The 17303-nt window shown below is 33.2% G+C and overlaps 1 protein-coding gene across 1 annotated transcript in view; it reads left to right on the top strand.

Annotated features, from left to right (window-relative positions):
• LOC134841077 (serine/threonine-protein kinase Pak-like) overlaps positions 1 to 17047 on the top strand; it is a 36980-nt gene extending 19933 nt beyond the window's left edge. Inside the window, exons 6-11 of the mRNA XM_063856852.1 lie at positions 2192 to 2335; positions 3700 to 3842; positions 5139 to 5307; positions 8262 to 8357; positions 15953 to 16093; positions 16807 to 17047. Coding sequence (XP_063712922.1) covers positions 2192 to 2335; positions 3700 to 3842; positions 5139 to 5307; positions 8262 to 8357; positions 15953 to 16093; positions 16807 to 16881 — 768 coding nt within the window. The 3' untranslated portion in view covers positions 16882 to 17047. The remainder of the gene's footprint in view (positions 1 to 2191; positions 2336 to 3699; positions 3843 to 5138; positions 5308 to 8261; positions 8358 to 15952; positions 16094 to 16806) is intronic.
• Positions 17048 to 17303: the final 256 nt, after the last annotated feature.

A 17303-nucleotide genomic window follows, 5' to 3' on the forward strand; every position in this document is an offset into this window, starting at 1 on the left:
ATTTTTTTCGTATTTCCGGTCTTGTAGTCTGTGATAATATTTTCGGGCATGAAAGAAATTCCCGAAATTTCTTGATTTTTTTGGAGCAAATTTCCAAAAAAATTATTGTTAAAGTTCTTCAGTTTTTTCGCCAAGTAAGGTCCAAACATCTGGAGTTTTCCATTCCTTCGATGACCCAAATTGGGGCGGTAAACAAAATATGGCTAGAATTCAAACTTATAAAAATGTTTTCTGTAAATCAAAAGAACGTCTAGATCCATAGTTATTGTCAATACATTTGTAATACTGATTAAATCCGTTCGAACAGAAAATTATTGCATATTAGGTTTTCCACGCAATTTTTGCATTGATTTTTTTGAAAAATTAATTGAGAATTAACTGCGCACTAGTTCAAAACTTGTTTAAAATGAGTGCAAGTTTTGATTACGAAGCGTGAAAAGATGATGCTCCATTCAAATTTACTGACGCCTCAGCTCAGGCTAATTGCATGTCGATCAAAGTCTGCTAAACGCTCCATATTTTAGCTTTTATGCTAGAAGATTGGTCTGCTAAACGATCGGTCCCCCTAATTTGCATTTAGATAAGTCTGGGGTGCGATGGTGATAAGTTTTTCAGAGTAATATACGTCGAGATCTCATTTATCAATCACAGGTTTGTGTTCACATCAATGGCGTTACACAGAGCCGAATAACCAGTTTGCCTCAAAAAAATTGTTTTCCGTTGGCCGAAAAAAACGTTCCCAAGTTTCAAAGTTCGCAATTTTTAATATTCAGTTTAAAACTGCCAGTAAGCGCAGTTCACAACTATAACCGGCTCCGATTGCTGTATAAAACCGTATTTTCTGTTGGCAACTTCACAGAACGTAGTCGTAATTGCGGTGATCTTTATTTCGTGTCTGTACAAAACAGTCCCATACAAAACGGTCGAATACAAGGGCCGAGAATTGCCCTTTGTTCAACAAACATAAAGAATAAAATAGTGACCGCCGCAGTCGCGCTAACGTGTTGCGAGCTTGCGAACAGAGGGTAGGACTTAAAACAAAATTTAGAGCCGGTTATCACCGCGAAGCGGCGACGCGCGCGCAGCGCGCCCACTGGCGACCTAAAACCGCATTGGAATGTTTTTTTTTCTTCATTTCATGATTTTTTCGACTATTTTGTATTGGACTGTTTTGTATGGGACTGTTTTGTATATGCACCCTGTATTTTGATGTTTATGTTTTTGTTTTCGACATATTGCAAATAGTTCGCATCAAAGTATAGCAGATAATCCCCATCTTTTAAGAATTTATTCTATGAAATCAAAACTGTTGCTCAAAATTACCTAAGGTATCTTGGATTTATTGGTAGCTTCCCACTTTTAAAAGAAGAAGACGACTTCCCAAAAGCAGTCTTAACTTTGTTACCAATTTAGATTTTTAAGAAAAAAACATTCGGTTTTTCCGACAAACTAGGAATTCGGCTCCGTAGGTACGCATCCTCAAATCAACTAACTCTATCTGTGGGAATTGAATTTTTTTTAGAGATGGGAGAAATTCGTTACAAGGTACTATACTATGGACGCAGTTGTTAGAGATACAAATTTGTTTTTCGGGTGTCTTGCTTCTGAAAGAAAAATTCAAAGTTCAACTCAATTGGAAAATTGGACTTACGACTATAGCGTGGTACTAACATCCACCAAATAAAAAATTTCGATAAACTTTACATTGCTCGGAAATCAATTACGTAATCATTTTAGTAATTTATCAATAGCTATGAAGCTTTGTATAACCAATTTTGCAATGTTAACAATTTTGCTGGGGAAATAATTATGAAATTCATGCTTTTGATTGCGTTTTTGATTCCCAATACTATAGTATTCATTCTATTCAATGTTCGGAAAAACAGGTTTTTTATATCAAGGTTGCCGCAAATGTTTAAACAACATTTGACATGAAAATTTGCATCGGAAAATTGTTCAATTTGTCAAATAATTTTTCAATCAAACGAAAATTTTTGAAAAAATAAGATAAACATTTTTACTTGAGAATCGAGAATAGTAAAAATAGTCAAATTCGAGAATAATAAGATAGTTTAATCATCAAGAATAATAAGATAATCGAGAATAATAAGATAAAAAGATCATTTTTACAAACTTTTCTTATAACATTTCATGATCGCACTGATGATGATTTAGTTAGTGTTTTGTGCAGGTTGCCTTAAAGGAGATGAAGTTAAAAGACCAGAAGAAGTTCGTGTACGTGGTGAGTGAGATCAGAGTGATGAAACGAATACACCATGCAAACATTGTCAATTTCATTGGCTGTTTCCTCACACCAAACAAGAAATCACTCATGGTAAGTCTAATGAGTTATACAACACATGTGTTATATGACAGATTATAATCGGTTATCAATCTTTGTAAAATTGATATCTGAACTTTTTGACTGGTTATAGGTGATTCCAATCCATTATAAAATGTCGTTTCCAGAAATCTTTACCAAAAAATTATAACCAAAAAATTAAAATTTTATGAAGGCGCAATAGAACGCACCTCACAATCTGAACTATTTTGATTGATAGTAAAAACTATAAATTGCTAAATCAAAAAAATTAGCTTTCCAGATCCAAAATTTCAAAGAAAAATATCTGAGAGACCAAAAAAGCCTTTTGAACAATTTTTGGAGGAACCACAGCCGACAATAAATTTTTTGTTTGTCGAGAAAGTCTTAACTTACCCATTGTTGGTCGAGAAAGTATAAACACATCTGAGCCGGTTCGAAAAAACAAAATTTTTAATAATATTGGTCGAAACAAATCGAATTTTGGTCGAAAAAGTCAAAGCATATCTTAACTAGGTCGAACAAAATTGAACATTTTTTTGATGGGTCGAGAAAGCCGAAACATACCAAAATTTTGTCGAGAGGTCAAAAAACTCAAAACCTGATAAAAAAAATTGAAACATACCAAAATTTGGTCTAGACGGTCGAGCCATACTGATTTTTGGTCGAGAAAGTCGAAACATACCTTGAGCACCTCCACCCGGGATGTAATTTTTTTTGGATGGTAAAATAAATTGTTAAAAATTTTGATTGCAATTTATGTTGTTCAAAAGCAAGTGATTGGAGGAGCAAGCAACCATTGGCAGTACTAGCTTTTTGCTGAATTGATTTTCTGAAAGGCAAACTTTGAATCCAGTTTACAAAACATTGTAGAATGTATCATATTATTCGATTTGCTTTTGAAGCTCAGTTTTTCTTTTTTTTGCGCAGAAAATTGATTTTTTCAAACAAAAATGATTTTAGCGTTGCATATTTTCTATAATCCGTTTTTTTCAAGTTTCAATATTAAATTCAATTTTGCGCGTATGAAATTTATCTATATATAATCGAAATCCGTCGAAAACGTTTGATTTTATTAAAACAATACTCTGGAGGTACCTATAAAAACTATATTTGCCCTCTTTTTTTATCAAAAAAACGGCCAGTTCAAACTCAAGTATGTCAGCTCGTCCAAAAAACTTCAATACGGTCGAAAAAATACTTTGGCGACAATTGAATTATTACAATTCTGACGATAACTTGTACCACTTTCCTAAATTTTTGCAAAATCCAGCAGCTGAAAAAAACTAGCAGTATTATTTTTTTTGCGACCCATTCGGAAAATTACAAAAAACAAGTCTAGATTTTAGATAGTATCTTAGCCCCTGATTGTTCGATAGATTGTGATGGAGTTCTTGTGGAATGCATTAACCAATGTGATTTTGGCTCTCCAGGCAAAGATGGACGAAAAATACATTGCCTACAGCAGCTACGAGGCCATCCTGGGCCTGGAATATCTACACAGTAATAGTATTATTCACAGGTGGAACATCAACTTATATTTTTTTTGCAAACAGGGATCTTAGAGACTGCAAATGTTTACAATTTTAAAAATCCTTGCTTCAAATTTTTTTCAATGAGGTATGATGACGCAACTTCTGAGCTTAATTTATGATTTGTTTGAGTCAAAGATTTCATAAGAAATTGAATTTTAGGAAACAGCAAATAAATAACTGTACTAGTTTGATAGCAATCAAAATAAATTGTTCAGTTAAAGTAAACTTATTGCAAAACAAAACGAAGAAAATATGTGAAAATTACACATACAAAAAAGTTCAGGTCTGTTTATCATCCATTTTTTGGATCCAACGGAATATATATGCTTGGATGGCTTGTTTATTCAGAATATTTTCTGCTTTTCAAACAGAAAAATTTTTGTTGACAACTTTTTTATGGCAATGAAGACATCGACTCACCTTTAAGTGTCAAAAAGATAACTTACTTTCTGTAGTTTTCTGGGTTTTGAAATTTTCAAAATTGGTCATTGTTTTGAACTACTTGTAGATTTTCTCAATGATATTAAATTTGTAGCCCAAAGTTTTTCGAATGGTAATATATCTTGCTTCATAATTGCCCCAAAAAGAGTTTATGCAGCCTGATTTGACGAATAAGACTCAAGTTTGGTCAACTATTTTTTTTATTTTGTAATTTTTCTAATGAAAAAAAAAAATAACTAAAATTCCAAAATTTCTTCACCAAAGATTGTTCAAAACTATTTAAAAAGTCTCGGGACAATCAGATCATAGCCTTGAAATACGAGTGGTCTTGACTGATAAAAGCTAGTTTTTTGAAGTTTCTGAAAAAAAAAGAATTTGGAATTTCAATAAAAATTTGAAAACAAAAATTTTTGTTTTAATTTAAAAAAATAATCTTGTTAGTTCTAGAAGATCAAGTTATTGAGACATCTAGCTTTAAATTATTTTTTTTGTCATTAATACAGAATATTTGAGTGTTGAGGAGAGAAATTGAGATCAAAAAAATTCGTTTAAAAGTCAAAAGTTTCCCTCATACGAGGTTATTACGAGGCGTAGTGATCTGCATGAGTGGCGATTTCTATGGTCAATTTGAATTTATTTTTGTGATCATTTTTGTGTATAAGTGTAATTTCTAATACTACAAACTATACTATTAAAATATTCATATGCTCTGAAATACATAACTTATTCAAACGTGACATGTAAATACTTGATATGCCTTTAGGAAAGCTCAAGTTGAAAATTGATAGTTATTTGTTGTCTCCGAACTATTTCATCAAACAAAAATCAGCCCCACTTTTTAGGGATATCAAGAGTGACAATGTGCTGCTAGGACTGGACGGCAGTGTGAAGCTGGCCGATTTTGGTTTTTGTGCGGAGTTATCTCAAGCCAACTGTGTAAGGAAAACCCAATTGGGCACTCCTTTCTGGATGTGTCCGGAGATCGCGCGGAGGGAACAGTATAGTTCCAATGTATGTACAGTTTCAGATCCGATCCCAAAAACGTGTCGAAATACCTACATTTTGCTAGTTACACTATCTTAAAGTTGAAACAACAAATTGAAATATTTCGGGTCGACAAAATTGAAGAAACAGGCAATAAAAGCATTTTCATACAGTTTTCGAACAATTTCGACAAAAAATCTTGTTTTATTCTGGCGCACGCGCCCCTTCAAAATAAGTATATGTTAGAGCCAAAGGCGTCCGCTCCTCCCTCTCCCCTACCTTTCGTAAAGACGCTTTTCGGCCGAAATGCTTTACTTGTGTTTCGACTTTCAACCATGATAAGTTGTTTTTTTACGACTAACTTTTTTCATCAAAGTGAAGCCCTGTAGGTACCAATTTCTTTCGAAAGTCAACAAAAATTTTAGGTTATAAATATTAGAACAATTTAAAAAAAAGAAATGAATCTTTTCATTTTTTTTTCGAATTTATCCCTCCATCTGCTAGTGTAAAGACCAAAGCAAGACACTTTGTGCAACGGATTGAGGAGACCAAGTTGCTTGACCCACAGTTTTGAGTTTGGAATGGTGGAAAACGGCCAAAAACAGAATGGAAGATACGTTTCATTTCATTGCCATCTCTGAAAAAAAATCCAGATTCGATACCAATGTATATTTGTAAAAATTTTGCGTAAAAAAGGTTAAAAAATCTAACTAAACTGCTTGTATCAGGGCAAAGCCCTGAATGTTCCGACCGCCTTTTGAGGTCTATAAATCAATAATAGCATCAAAAAATTAAAGTTATTTAAAATAGATTGAAATTTTTTTTTCTGAAAAAATTGAGAATTTTTGTGAAAAGTATCCCTCCACATGCCATATAAAGTACAAAGTGATAAATTTTGCACCTAGTACCGAATCAATTATGGCTAATAAGCTTCCATGAAGCAATTTGGAACGATTTCTAAGACGGATTAAACCTCCGCTTACGCGTTACTAGCGCAAAATAAATCGCGGGTTAATTGACCCAAATTCGCCATAATGGCAATCTTTAATTCCATAATTTTAAGAGAAATAATCACAGGTGAAATATTTGAAATTTTAAGCTCAAGACAACAATACTTTTCGAATGATATTTTAAAAATACCGTCAAAAATTGCTAGGTAAAAATCCGAAATTTGCCTGAAGAAAAAGAAACAAATAACGAGCACAAGCATTGGCCAATTTAGTACAATTAACGCGCGATATATTTAGCGCTATTAACGCGTAAGCGGAGATTTAATCTGTCTTAAAAACCGTTCTAAATTGGTGAAAGGAAGCTTATTTGCCAAATTGATTTGTTAATGGGAGCAAAATCTATCACTTAGTACTTTATATGGCGTGTTGGGGGATGATCAATAGACCTTAAAAGGCAGTCGGAACATTCAAGGCTTCGCCCTGATACGAGCATTCTTGTTGATATTTGAGGAGGTTTATGATGATATCGATTATCGACTCTATGAATGGAAGTAAAGTAAATAGCAAATATATATCTTGGCGGTTATTTTCAGGGGCGAAGAACGAATCCGCGAAGGACCGAAAACAAAATCAGTCAAAAGTCAATTATTATAATAAATCAAAAACCGTTCAGTTTTTTCGCTTCTTATACGACGAAACTCTTGAAATATAATATTTGTTCCAATTCTCCGGGGGTCAGTGATAATTTGAAAAATTTAGCGTATTTTTGTCGTTTTTATTTTCGGCCAATAATAGTATTAATCCCCAATAAATGTTTTCTTTTTGAGAGATTCCTTCGCTTTTTTCCAATATTTGGAGTTCTGAAATCTAATTGGATGATTTTTATTTTCGGTTCTATTTAGTTCTACTTTCCACTCTCAAATAAGACCTAACTTTTATTTTATTTTTTGAAGTTTTCATCAAAATTTAGAAACAAAAACAACCAGTTTAATTGAAACAAGACTGTTCGTTTATCAGGGCAAAACCTTGAATGTTCTGACTGTCACTTAAATTCATATCGATTAGTTTTTGAGAAGCAAAATATTGAAAACTTATAAATTTTGGACAATGTCAAAGTGTAAAATGTTGAGTCATACAAAATTAGTACCACCAATCTAATTAGCTAGCCTCAATTCGATTTGGAAGGATTCTGTTGTGCGGGATAATGCGCCGCGCATAAAAAACTCGCATTAAGCTCTCAGCAATATGAATAATTTTTTCAAAGCGTGCATAATTTAGTCCAGAAGATGGTCAATTTGACAATTTTAAATCCCCCGAACTTTACAAAAAAATGTAAGTAAAATATTTTTTTTACGTTTGAGCTCAGGTAGTCGATATCTTCAATGGGGAATAAAAAATTTTTGTCGAAAACTATTATTTTGATCGGCGAAAAATGACTGAATAAAAAATACACCGAGCATAAATATTCCGTTTTCTTCGAAAGTCGGAACAATTAAAGGGCAGTTGCCACACTCATTTTCATCTTGATACTGGCAGTCGTGCTTTAATTTGATTTAAAACGTCGCTTTCTCTTTTCTAGGACGAGAATATCTTTTTTTAATTATCAAAAATTTGCTCTTTTTTACCCTCATAACTTTACAATAAAGAGTCGCAGGTAACTAACACTTTCAATTTTGATCACAGGGCGCTTTTGCATTTCAGATGAAATACTAAAATCTTGTTAAAAGTAACTAGTTAAACGAAATATGTCTGGAGCGCGTAAAAAGTTCAAAAGTTGAACAACGAAGTTCAAACATTTTCGGTCACTTTATTTTCGGTTGCCTTATTCTTTTACATTTTTACAAATTTCTGTTTGCTATTTTTTCGTTTTGCTTTATGAAGTTTTCTTTAATATCAATTGAAGAGCAATAACCAACAGCAGTCTATGCAAATATGGTCAACAATTGGAGTTGACTGATTGTTTAAACCTTCAAATCCAAGATGAGGTTGGAAAAGCAATGATAATAATGATAATGATGATGGTTGTTCTAGGCTGATATCTGGTCCATGGGCATTCTAGTGATTGAGTTGATTGACACAAGCCCACCCTACATGGATGAAGACATCTACAGCCAAGAACCTCTAAAGGCTTGTATTTACTTTAAATTACATTGTGATTTCTGACAGCACACAAAAAAAACTGCAATTAGCTTCGAAAAAATCACTTTTATTTTGCAATTTTAGCTTTTCTAATTGTGATGCATTTCGTAACAGCTTGAAAAAGATATCAGAATTGAAAAAAAAACATCCGTGCAAACATCAGTCAAACATTTGTAATATTTAAAAAATGACCAGCCCAATAAGTGAACAATCTCCCCTTAAAATAAAACGGCAGTTTCAAGCAGTAAGACCGGCATGTACTGTCATCTGATTGACTGAAAAGTATTAATTTTAACCAAGTGAACGATCTCGATCTCCTCTTTATTTGATTTGGGGGGAGATTTTTTGCTTGGTCCAAATGACCTACCATACAATAATTGTAATTGCTTTTGTACAAAATGATTTTTGATTTTTGGTACAAAATGATATTAATTTGGTTTTCAACTTCTCTCGGCAAGTTCAACATGTAACGGCCGTTTTGTTGAAATGTATCATCCATTTTTTAGTGTATAACCGAAGAGTACAATTTCGGTTTTAGAAAGTTAGTGCTGACTGTTTTCACCCGAGTATTTGATCGTGCAAACACATTGACTGTTTCTCAACAAGGATATGCATTATCACCAAACTTGACTACAGATACTAAAAACTTCCTCTCAAGAAAAAATTTTTAAAAAAATTTCGGGCCTGCTATACAATCATTAAAGCCATCTTAAGTGCAAAGTTATATGCACATTTTTTCAACATTTTTTTGTAATTTTACGAGGGAATGGAAACTGGAAAAGAGTGTTTAGTTGAATAAAAATGGGATGCATATCAAACATGACTGCACGTATCAGGGCGAAGCTCTAACTGTTTCAACTGCCTTTTAAGGTACATGGAGCAATGTTTGCTCACAATGATGAATTTTTCAAAAAACGATTGAAAATTTTTTCAAAATTTGTTTTTAAAGATTTGGTTTTTAAATTATCCCACAGGCCACATAAAGCAAAAATGAGATAAAATGCTCCTACTAACTGACCATTTATGACAGTTAACCGATTCAAGCATTTTGGAACAATTTTTACGGTTAAATCTCCGCTTACGCGTTAATATGGCGAAGCATATCGCGCGTTAATTGTCCCAATTGGCCATATTGGCCATCATTAAGCCCTAATAACTTTACAAAAAAAAACTTATAACAGTTCAGTTTAAATATCTTTTTAGCTTTGAGCTCAGGAAGCAATACCTTGCGGCTGAACTAAACGAGTAAAATGAAAAAAATCCTGGTTAAAAAGTCGAAATTTGTCTGAAAAAAAAACCATCCCGGAACAACAAGGAAACAACCAAAAAAAATTAGAAAAATTATGGATTGTTTTTGCACAATCGAACTTGTTTAATGGCCATCTTTTCAATAAAACAAGACTGCTCGTATACTAGGGCAAAACCCTCAAGGTTTTTGACTACATTTTGAGGCCGACGTAATCAAAAAAAATACGCATTTTATTTTTTTTATTTTATGAACAATACACTAATGTAAGCGACAATGGGATATATTTAGCGTCTTGAATCCTAATATAACAACCAAATGACTGGCGTCACCTCAATTTGAAACGCTTTATTTTTTGCTTAATTGGGTTATAAGAACGCAGTATATTGCACTTTAATTAAACCAAAATGGCCAATTCAGCAAACTTTTAACCTAGGGCAAGTTTGAGCTCAAGGCAATAAAACCTTCTAGATGATTTAAGAAATTACGTGAAAAATTCCTTGTTAAGAAGAAAAAATGACCGAATAGAAAAAACACCCCAATCATCATTTCGCGAATCAAAACGGAACAAAAATTAGAATTTTGAAATTGAGAGTTTGTGTTAACTAAAGCAGGACTCAATTGTTCTAAAACATTGTTAACAAAGCTTACGCATAATATATCACTGTTTGCTTTACATAACACGTTGAGAAATTGTTTAAAACAGCATCTGTAAAAAATCATTTCACGGTAAAAACTTGTTGGGCTGTTTTTTCTCACCCGACTTCAAATAAAATACAAATTTATAGAGTAACGAGGGGTTTTACCAGGTTGAAGACTCAATATGTTTGTCATAATTTGTTAGTCTGCACGCCAATGTTTAAAGCAACAAAAAAAAGAATTGCAACTTATAAAAATTTCAAAAAGTTTTGTTGCCCTGAGTTTAAATTTAAAAAGATGATTCCCCTATGATCCGTTTTTGGTAAAACTGGTTTTAGTTGCCGATTTGGCCAATTTGAGACATTCAGCTCGCGAAATGTTTTGCGCTATGAACGCGTAAGCGGAAATCGACTCCATCTTATAAAATGTTCCAAAGCGGTTGAAGCAGGCTATTTGCCATAATTGCTACGTTACTAGACCCTGAAATGTAGTTGGAACATTCAGGATTTTGCCCTGATACGAGCAGTCTTGTTATATTATTATATTAGTTATACTTTGAAGTTTTTTGTATTATTTTTGCTCTTTTTTCCTTTTTAGTTTACCTTACGTTAATGATAATACCTAACGCACATTAACGTTCATACTCTACCTTCTAAAAAGCTCCTTATTTTTAAAATTAAACTCTTGAATTGTTCCGACTTTGGAAAGAAAAACGGAAAATTTATGCTCGGCGTGGTTTTTTATTGTCAATTTTCGCCAATCGAAATAATAGGTATCAACAACAAAATTTTTTATACCCCATTGAAGATATCGACTATTTGAGTTCAATTGTAAAAAGATATTTTACCTCCAATTGTTTTTTGTCGAGTTCTGGGGGTATGAAATTTGCCAAATTGGCCATATTCTGGACAAAATTATGCGCGCTTTGAAGATTTTATTCATATTGCTGCGAGCGTAACGCGATTTATATATGCGTGGCGAAATATCCCGCTCAACAAAATTGTTCCAAATTGAATTGAGGCTAGCTAATTGGTCGTAATAATTTCGTACGACTCAACATTTTACGCTTTGATATCGTCCAAAAATTCAAAAGTTTTCAATATTTTTTCCACAAAAACTATTCGATATGAATTAAGGGACAGTCAGAACATTCAGGGCTTTACCCTGATATACGAAACGTCTTGTTTATGTCAGGTTTAGGTAGGAAAATGAGGTCATTGTTTCTTGACCATCTTTGAAATAAAGTCAATTTTGTGTAACTTTTCTAGCTCTTTCTGATTAACAAATTTATTGCCTTATGTTATATCTACCAGTTGCCTCCAAAATTATAAAAACTTGTTCTTGAGATCAATTCTGTAAAATTTAAGCATTTCAAAAATAACTACAATTTTTCGATTTATTGTTTTATAATAAATTTTCAATTACGATTTTCATCAGTTTTCTGATAATATACTCTCTTTGTTTTCTGTAATTTGATTTTAAACCAAAAAATAAATGCCGGCCAGTTGTTGTCATGTAGATTCACGGTGAATTCCCATAGGTCCCAATAATCATAGCGCCCAAAATCAAAAAATCAGTCGCATAAGGCCCAAAAATTATCTTCTTGAACTTTGATAGGGTGAAATTTGAGGCGGGTGAAAATTGAGCCAACGAGTTTATGGATTGATTGTTTACTGTTCAAGCAGCATAAACGCAAGCTGCAGAAAAGTGACCGCCGTAGCCGCACCAGTTTTTATATCTAGCAGTTGCCTCCAAAGTTATAAAAACTTGTTTGTGTTCAATATCGGTTTCATTGGATGCGCAATTCTAGCATTATTCAGTTTTCTGTTAGACTAGATCTTAAAATTCAGCTCAACTTGTTGTAGACAAAAGTAGACTAACTTTTGGCGCCTGATTTGATTGAAATCTATTGTTGTTGCAAACAGTAAGTTCTCCCCTATATCTCCGTTTTAGCAGAGTTTATTTAAATTTTTATAGTTATGCTCCGATTTTCAGTCCTGAACTTTCCGATTGGCTTTTTCACATCCCAATGAAAAAAATTTTGATTAGAAAATTTGATAACAATTCGGAAAAAAATTTGAAAACTTTTGCTTTGTAAACAAAAATCTGATATCTTTTACGTCCGGTTACATGTGATTAGAAACGAATTTTTTAGCAAAAATTAGCTTTCAAATGCCTTTGTTTGCCGCTCATGCTTCAATAATTTCGAATACTTTTGAGCTTCGGATATATCAAAACAACCAAATTTAGATTTTTTAAATCCATAACAAAGCATGGGGCAGATGAAATATCCTTTTGATCTTCAACTTCTGAAAATAGTAGTTTTAAGATGAGCCCGTCAAAAACGGCTGGTTATAAAGTAAAGTCGAAATTTTTCTGGAGAAAAAACTATTATCATGATAACAAATATTTTGTCAATTTCTTTTAAATCGGAACAATTAGCTAAGTATTATTTGGGGGTCTTATGCATTAAACGGCCCAAAATCCACTTTTCTATATCGTAAGCTGAAATTAATGAATTAATGCCAAACGATCAAATCTGATTGGCTAACTTTAACCACTCAAATTCAAGCAACACAGTCAGGCATCAACATTTCTAGCAGATAAAAATATAAGCCGAAATTATCGAAAAGGTGAAATTTTGTGAATTAGTCAAATTAATTTCAGGTCACTCGAGAAGCCTTGCCCAGATAAAAAATCAGTAAAATGGCTTGAAAAAACCATAATTTAAAGTCTTTATCATTTCGGCTTATAACTTTACCTGCTTGAAATCACATTCAAGTTCAGCTCATGATTTTGGGCCGTTTAGTGCATAAGATCCTTATTCGGACAAAGTTAACATCCTCCTCCCCCCATGTATAACAACAAGTTTAGGGGGAAGGATGTTAATTTGGTTCTAAGTGCGAAATTTCAGCCAATCAGAATGTAGCTTTTCACGCGCAGCGCTTAGCAAGTTTCTTTTATATTGAAAGCTATGGGGCGGAGGATCTTAACTTGGTCTAATAGGGGGAGGTGCTAACTTGATCCTATAATTCATTACTTCAAACTAATTGCTTAGAATTGAACGCACTAGTGCCATTCACTTTTAAATGGGGCTAAGGAAGTTGGTCGTGTAAGTTGGCTAATATACCTGAATTTAGACAAAATATTTGCGTAAAAATTGCGTGAAAATTTTTCACAGACTTGACATAAATTAACTTTTGTTTCAAAAAACACTGTTCTCTAACATCAAATCAAATCAAGTTCTTGAGATCATTTCTAAATAATTTAAGCATTTCAAAAAAGTACTGCAATTTTTCGATTTATTGTTTTATAATAATATTTCGATTACAATTTTGATCAGTTTTCTGATAATAAACTCTCTTCGTTTTCTGTAATTTGATTTTAAACCAAAAAAAATGTTGGCCAGTTCTTGTCATGTAGTTTCACGGTGAATTCCCATAAGTCCCAATACTCATAGCGCCCAAAATGAAAAATCAGTCGCATAAGGCCCAAAAATTATCGTCTTGAATTTTGATAGTGTGAAATTTGAGCCAACGAGTTTATGGGTTGATTGCTTACTATTCAAGCAGCAAAAACTCAAGCTGCAGAATAGTGACCGCCGCAGCCGCGCGAATGTGTTGCGAGCTTGTGTTGCTTCAAAGGGTAGGAATCTATACGAAATTTAGAGCCGGTTATCGCCGCAAAGTGGCGACACGCGCGTAGCGCGCACCAGCGACCTTAAACCGAGACTCGGAAAGTTAGTCTTTTGACCAATTGAAAAGATTTGAATTTATGCGACTGCTTTTTTATTTTGCAATCTATAGGACTGATTTTTTATTTTGGGACCTATGCATACATACGCACCAGATTCACAAAATTTTATCGTCTTTTTAGTTATTTCACAGTCGGTCAGTTAGCTATGACCTTTTAAAATTATTTTCCAAAGGATAAAGTTGAATAATAAGGGTTTAATTTGTAGTTTTTTACTCTCATTGCCATATTTTCGTTCAATGCTAAAAGAAAACAATAAATAAAGCATAACTGAGGAGTTATGTTTTAAATTTTTTTACAGGTCACGATTTTCTTTTGCCTTGAGCTCAATTAATGTTCAGAAAAAATATCTTGCACCCGGTTTAACCTCCATACACCTAAATTGCTGATCATACAGTTCCATACATCAAGTGTATGGAAAAATGCTTGTCACACAATTTTTGTACAATTTCGAAAATGGTGGAAAAAAGATTTTGCGGCTGTTTGATTCTAATTAAACAAACTGGTGATGAAAAATCCGAGGCTTTTGTTTTTTGAAGAAATACTTATCATACAATTCCCATACAATCTCGTATGGAAATTGTATGGCTAGCATTTTTTGACGGCCACACAAAGTTTTTACTGAGTAATTTTGAAATAGGCGTGAAATCTTTTTCCAAAAACTTTTTTTGCCTGCATATTGAAGTCCTGGATACACTAATGTTAGATTTTTTTCCTTTTTGCTTAATAGGTTTTTTCATAAGACTTGGAAACTTTTACTTCTTTTGTATGGCATGTATGCCTTGATCAATGTATGATAATTTGAAATGCAATTTTTGAAAATTATCAGCGTTGAAAAATTTTGCCAAAATTTAAAAATTTGTTACTTTCGTTATATGATTTGTGAAAGACAGCTCTAGGTCAAATCAGGTCGTTTTCTATGCATTGTAAATGTAAGACCGTTCAACCTTTGGTGCTATGAATAAACCAAAGTATTTGTCAATTGCGTTCGGTTACGACCACAAACCAAAAATTTTCAGAAATCAAACTTAAAAAAAATGTGCTTTTAGGTTTATGGAAAAATACTTGCCATACAATTTTCCTACATGAAAAAATGATTACCAGAGATTTCATACAATTTTCTGTGGAATTGTATGAAAATAAATTTTGGTCAGCCCGGGCAATTATGTTTTTTGAATTATTCAGGTTTGAAAACAGCCAATTTGAGAAAGTTATTTTTGACTTGACACTGATTGTAAGATGATGATTTCCGACAAAAACTATGTCATAACAATTTTTTAATTTTTTAAATTCTGATAAGCAGTCTTGTTTTAGTTAGAGCCGCCAAGAGGAGGTAGATTTTATCAGACAAAGTTTTTGTAGAAAGCCATCAGTTTATTTTAAAGAAATACGAGACAACCATTTTAAGTATTGTAAGGAGAACACATTTGGGATCAAGTTAACATCCTCCACCCCCTCTCAAATAGACCAAGTTAGGATCCTCCAACTCAGCGCTTAAATTAATTTGAATTTGCTAAGCGCTGCATGTAAAATGCTCGATTCTGATTGGCTGAGAAATTCCAACTTAAGATAGAACCAAGTTAACATCCTCACCCCCTCTCTTTGGGGGTAAAGGATGCTCACTTGGTCCCATTTCGTTTGATTCAATTTACAGTGTTTCGATAACTCCTGTCACTTTTGCTTAAGAGTTGGTTTTTAATCCATTTAGTCTGCTCTCAATTTCTATCTATATTTATGTACCTTTTAACTCAACAAATCTTTTTTATTAATTCCGTCTGAATGATAGCTCTCTATTACTATGAACCAAAAAACAGAAATCAGTTTCTGTTTCCATGTATTTATATAACCAAGTACCTCTAGAAAATTATTTTTTTAATCACAAAAAAACAGAAATGATCGTGGCAACGAAAGTTTTATGTGACAAAACAATATATTAGTGTTGTAGGCGATCCAAGAGATCGGTCGGCTGACTGAACCCCCTGAGATCAAACGGAAAGATGAGATCTCGAATTCTCTGGAGAGTTTCGTCCTTTCTTGCCTCACCGTCGACCCCGCAGATAGACCAGACGCCACCACTATTCTACAAGTAGGAAAAAAACTGATAAAACCTTGCTAACATCCAATCTTGAAGGTTTAGCAAATAAAACGAAATGCTGCCAATGATGTACTACACTAGCGATTGACAAAACTAAGAAAAAATGAAATAGTGGATGCACTCCCAATGAATCACTCTTATGTCGGATTAGTGTTATTAAGACGATACTGACGCCAAAAGTAGAAAAAAAACTGAAATTTATTAGAATTACTAACGAAAAGCACTATATCGAAGAACTTTAAAATTCAGCAAGCTAATTATTTCACAAAATGGGTAACACAATGAACAAGGAATCATAATTACACAAACATTTGGGTTCAAAAAACTGAAAAACAATCTCAAACACTCAAAAGTTTCATAGGACACGTTTATTCACAATTCAGTCAATTGTATGCAAGGAATTCTTTATTGTGGGTTCGAGAATTGATATTTATGCTTGAGGTATAAGCGCCAAATGGATTTAAGAATTTACTACTAAAAAAAGAACTTAGCCGTATACATTAATCTGAACTTAACATAGCGTGTGAGGCAAACTTTAAATAAAAATTGGGAAAAACTTTTTCATTTTTTTTTTCAAAATTTTACCAATTTTTAGGAAAAAAAATGCAATATTTAATCAAAAAAATTTTTCATAGACGTAAAAGGACCGTCGGATTATTCGGGGTTTTCTAATGATATTCATTATTAATCATATTTTGTTTCAGGATCCATTTTTGGCAGAGCGATGTTCAAAGGAGCAGTTTGGCCGTTACCTTCAGAAACTAGACTTAGACGAATAAGGTGTCTTTGGCTTATATAATCAGCTTATTTCGACTTGCCGATCGAAACTTCTGTTTTGATTGAAATCAACCAATGCAAAACTTCTTTGGAGTAATCAGAATGATCAATAGCTAGCGCTCAAGTTGTGCAAATAACTTCTTTATACTTAATTTTGTTTGAATATCAGACTTTTTATCATTTGTTATTAGAACCCGGGTCGAGGTCCGCAACTTTTTGTTCGACTCTGTTGCTCGCGCCAATTTTAATTCCGCGATCAAAACTCCATAGTCTGGACAGGATTTTAAGTGGCGAACAAAGTCTGGGAATACCATATCTCAGTCGCGATGAAAAATAAGTCGAGAACTAAATCTGAAAACAGCGCATCCGGTTCGCGGTGGTTAAAAAACTTAGTAGCGGCATGGTACAAAAGTTAGTCGCGGCA

This window comes from Symsagittifera roscoffensis, chromosome 3 (genome assembly GCF_963678635.1).
Source record: "Symsagittifera roscoffensis chromosome 3, txSymRosc1.1, whole genome shotgun sequence".
Lineage (NCBI taxonomy): Eukaryota > Metazoa > Xenacoelomorpha > Acoela > Convolutidae > Symsagittifera > Symsagittifera roscoffensis.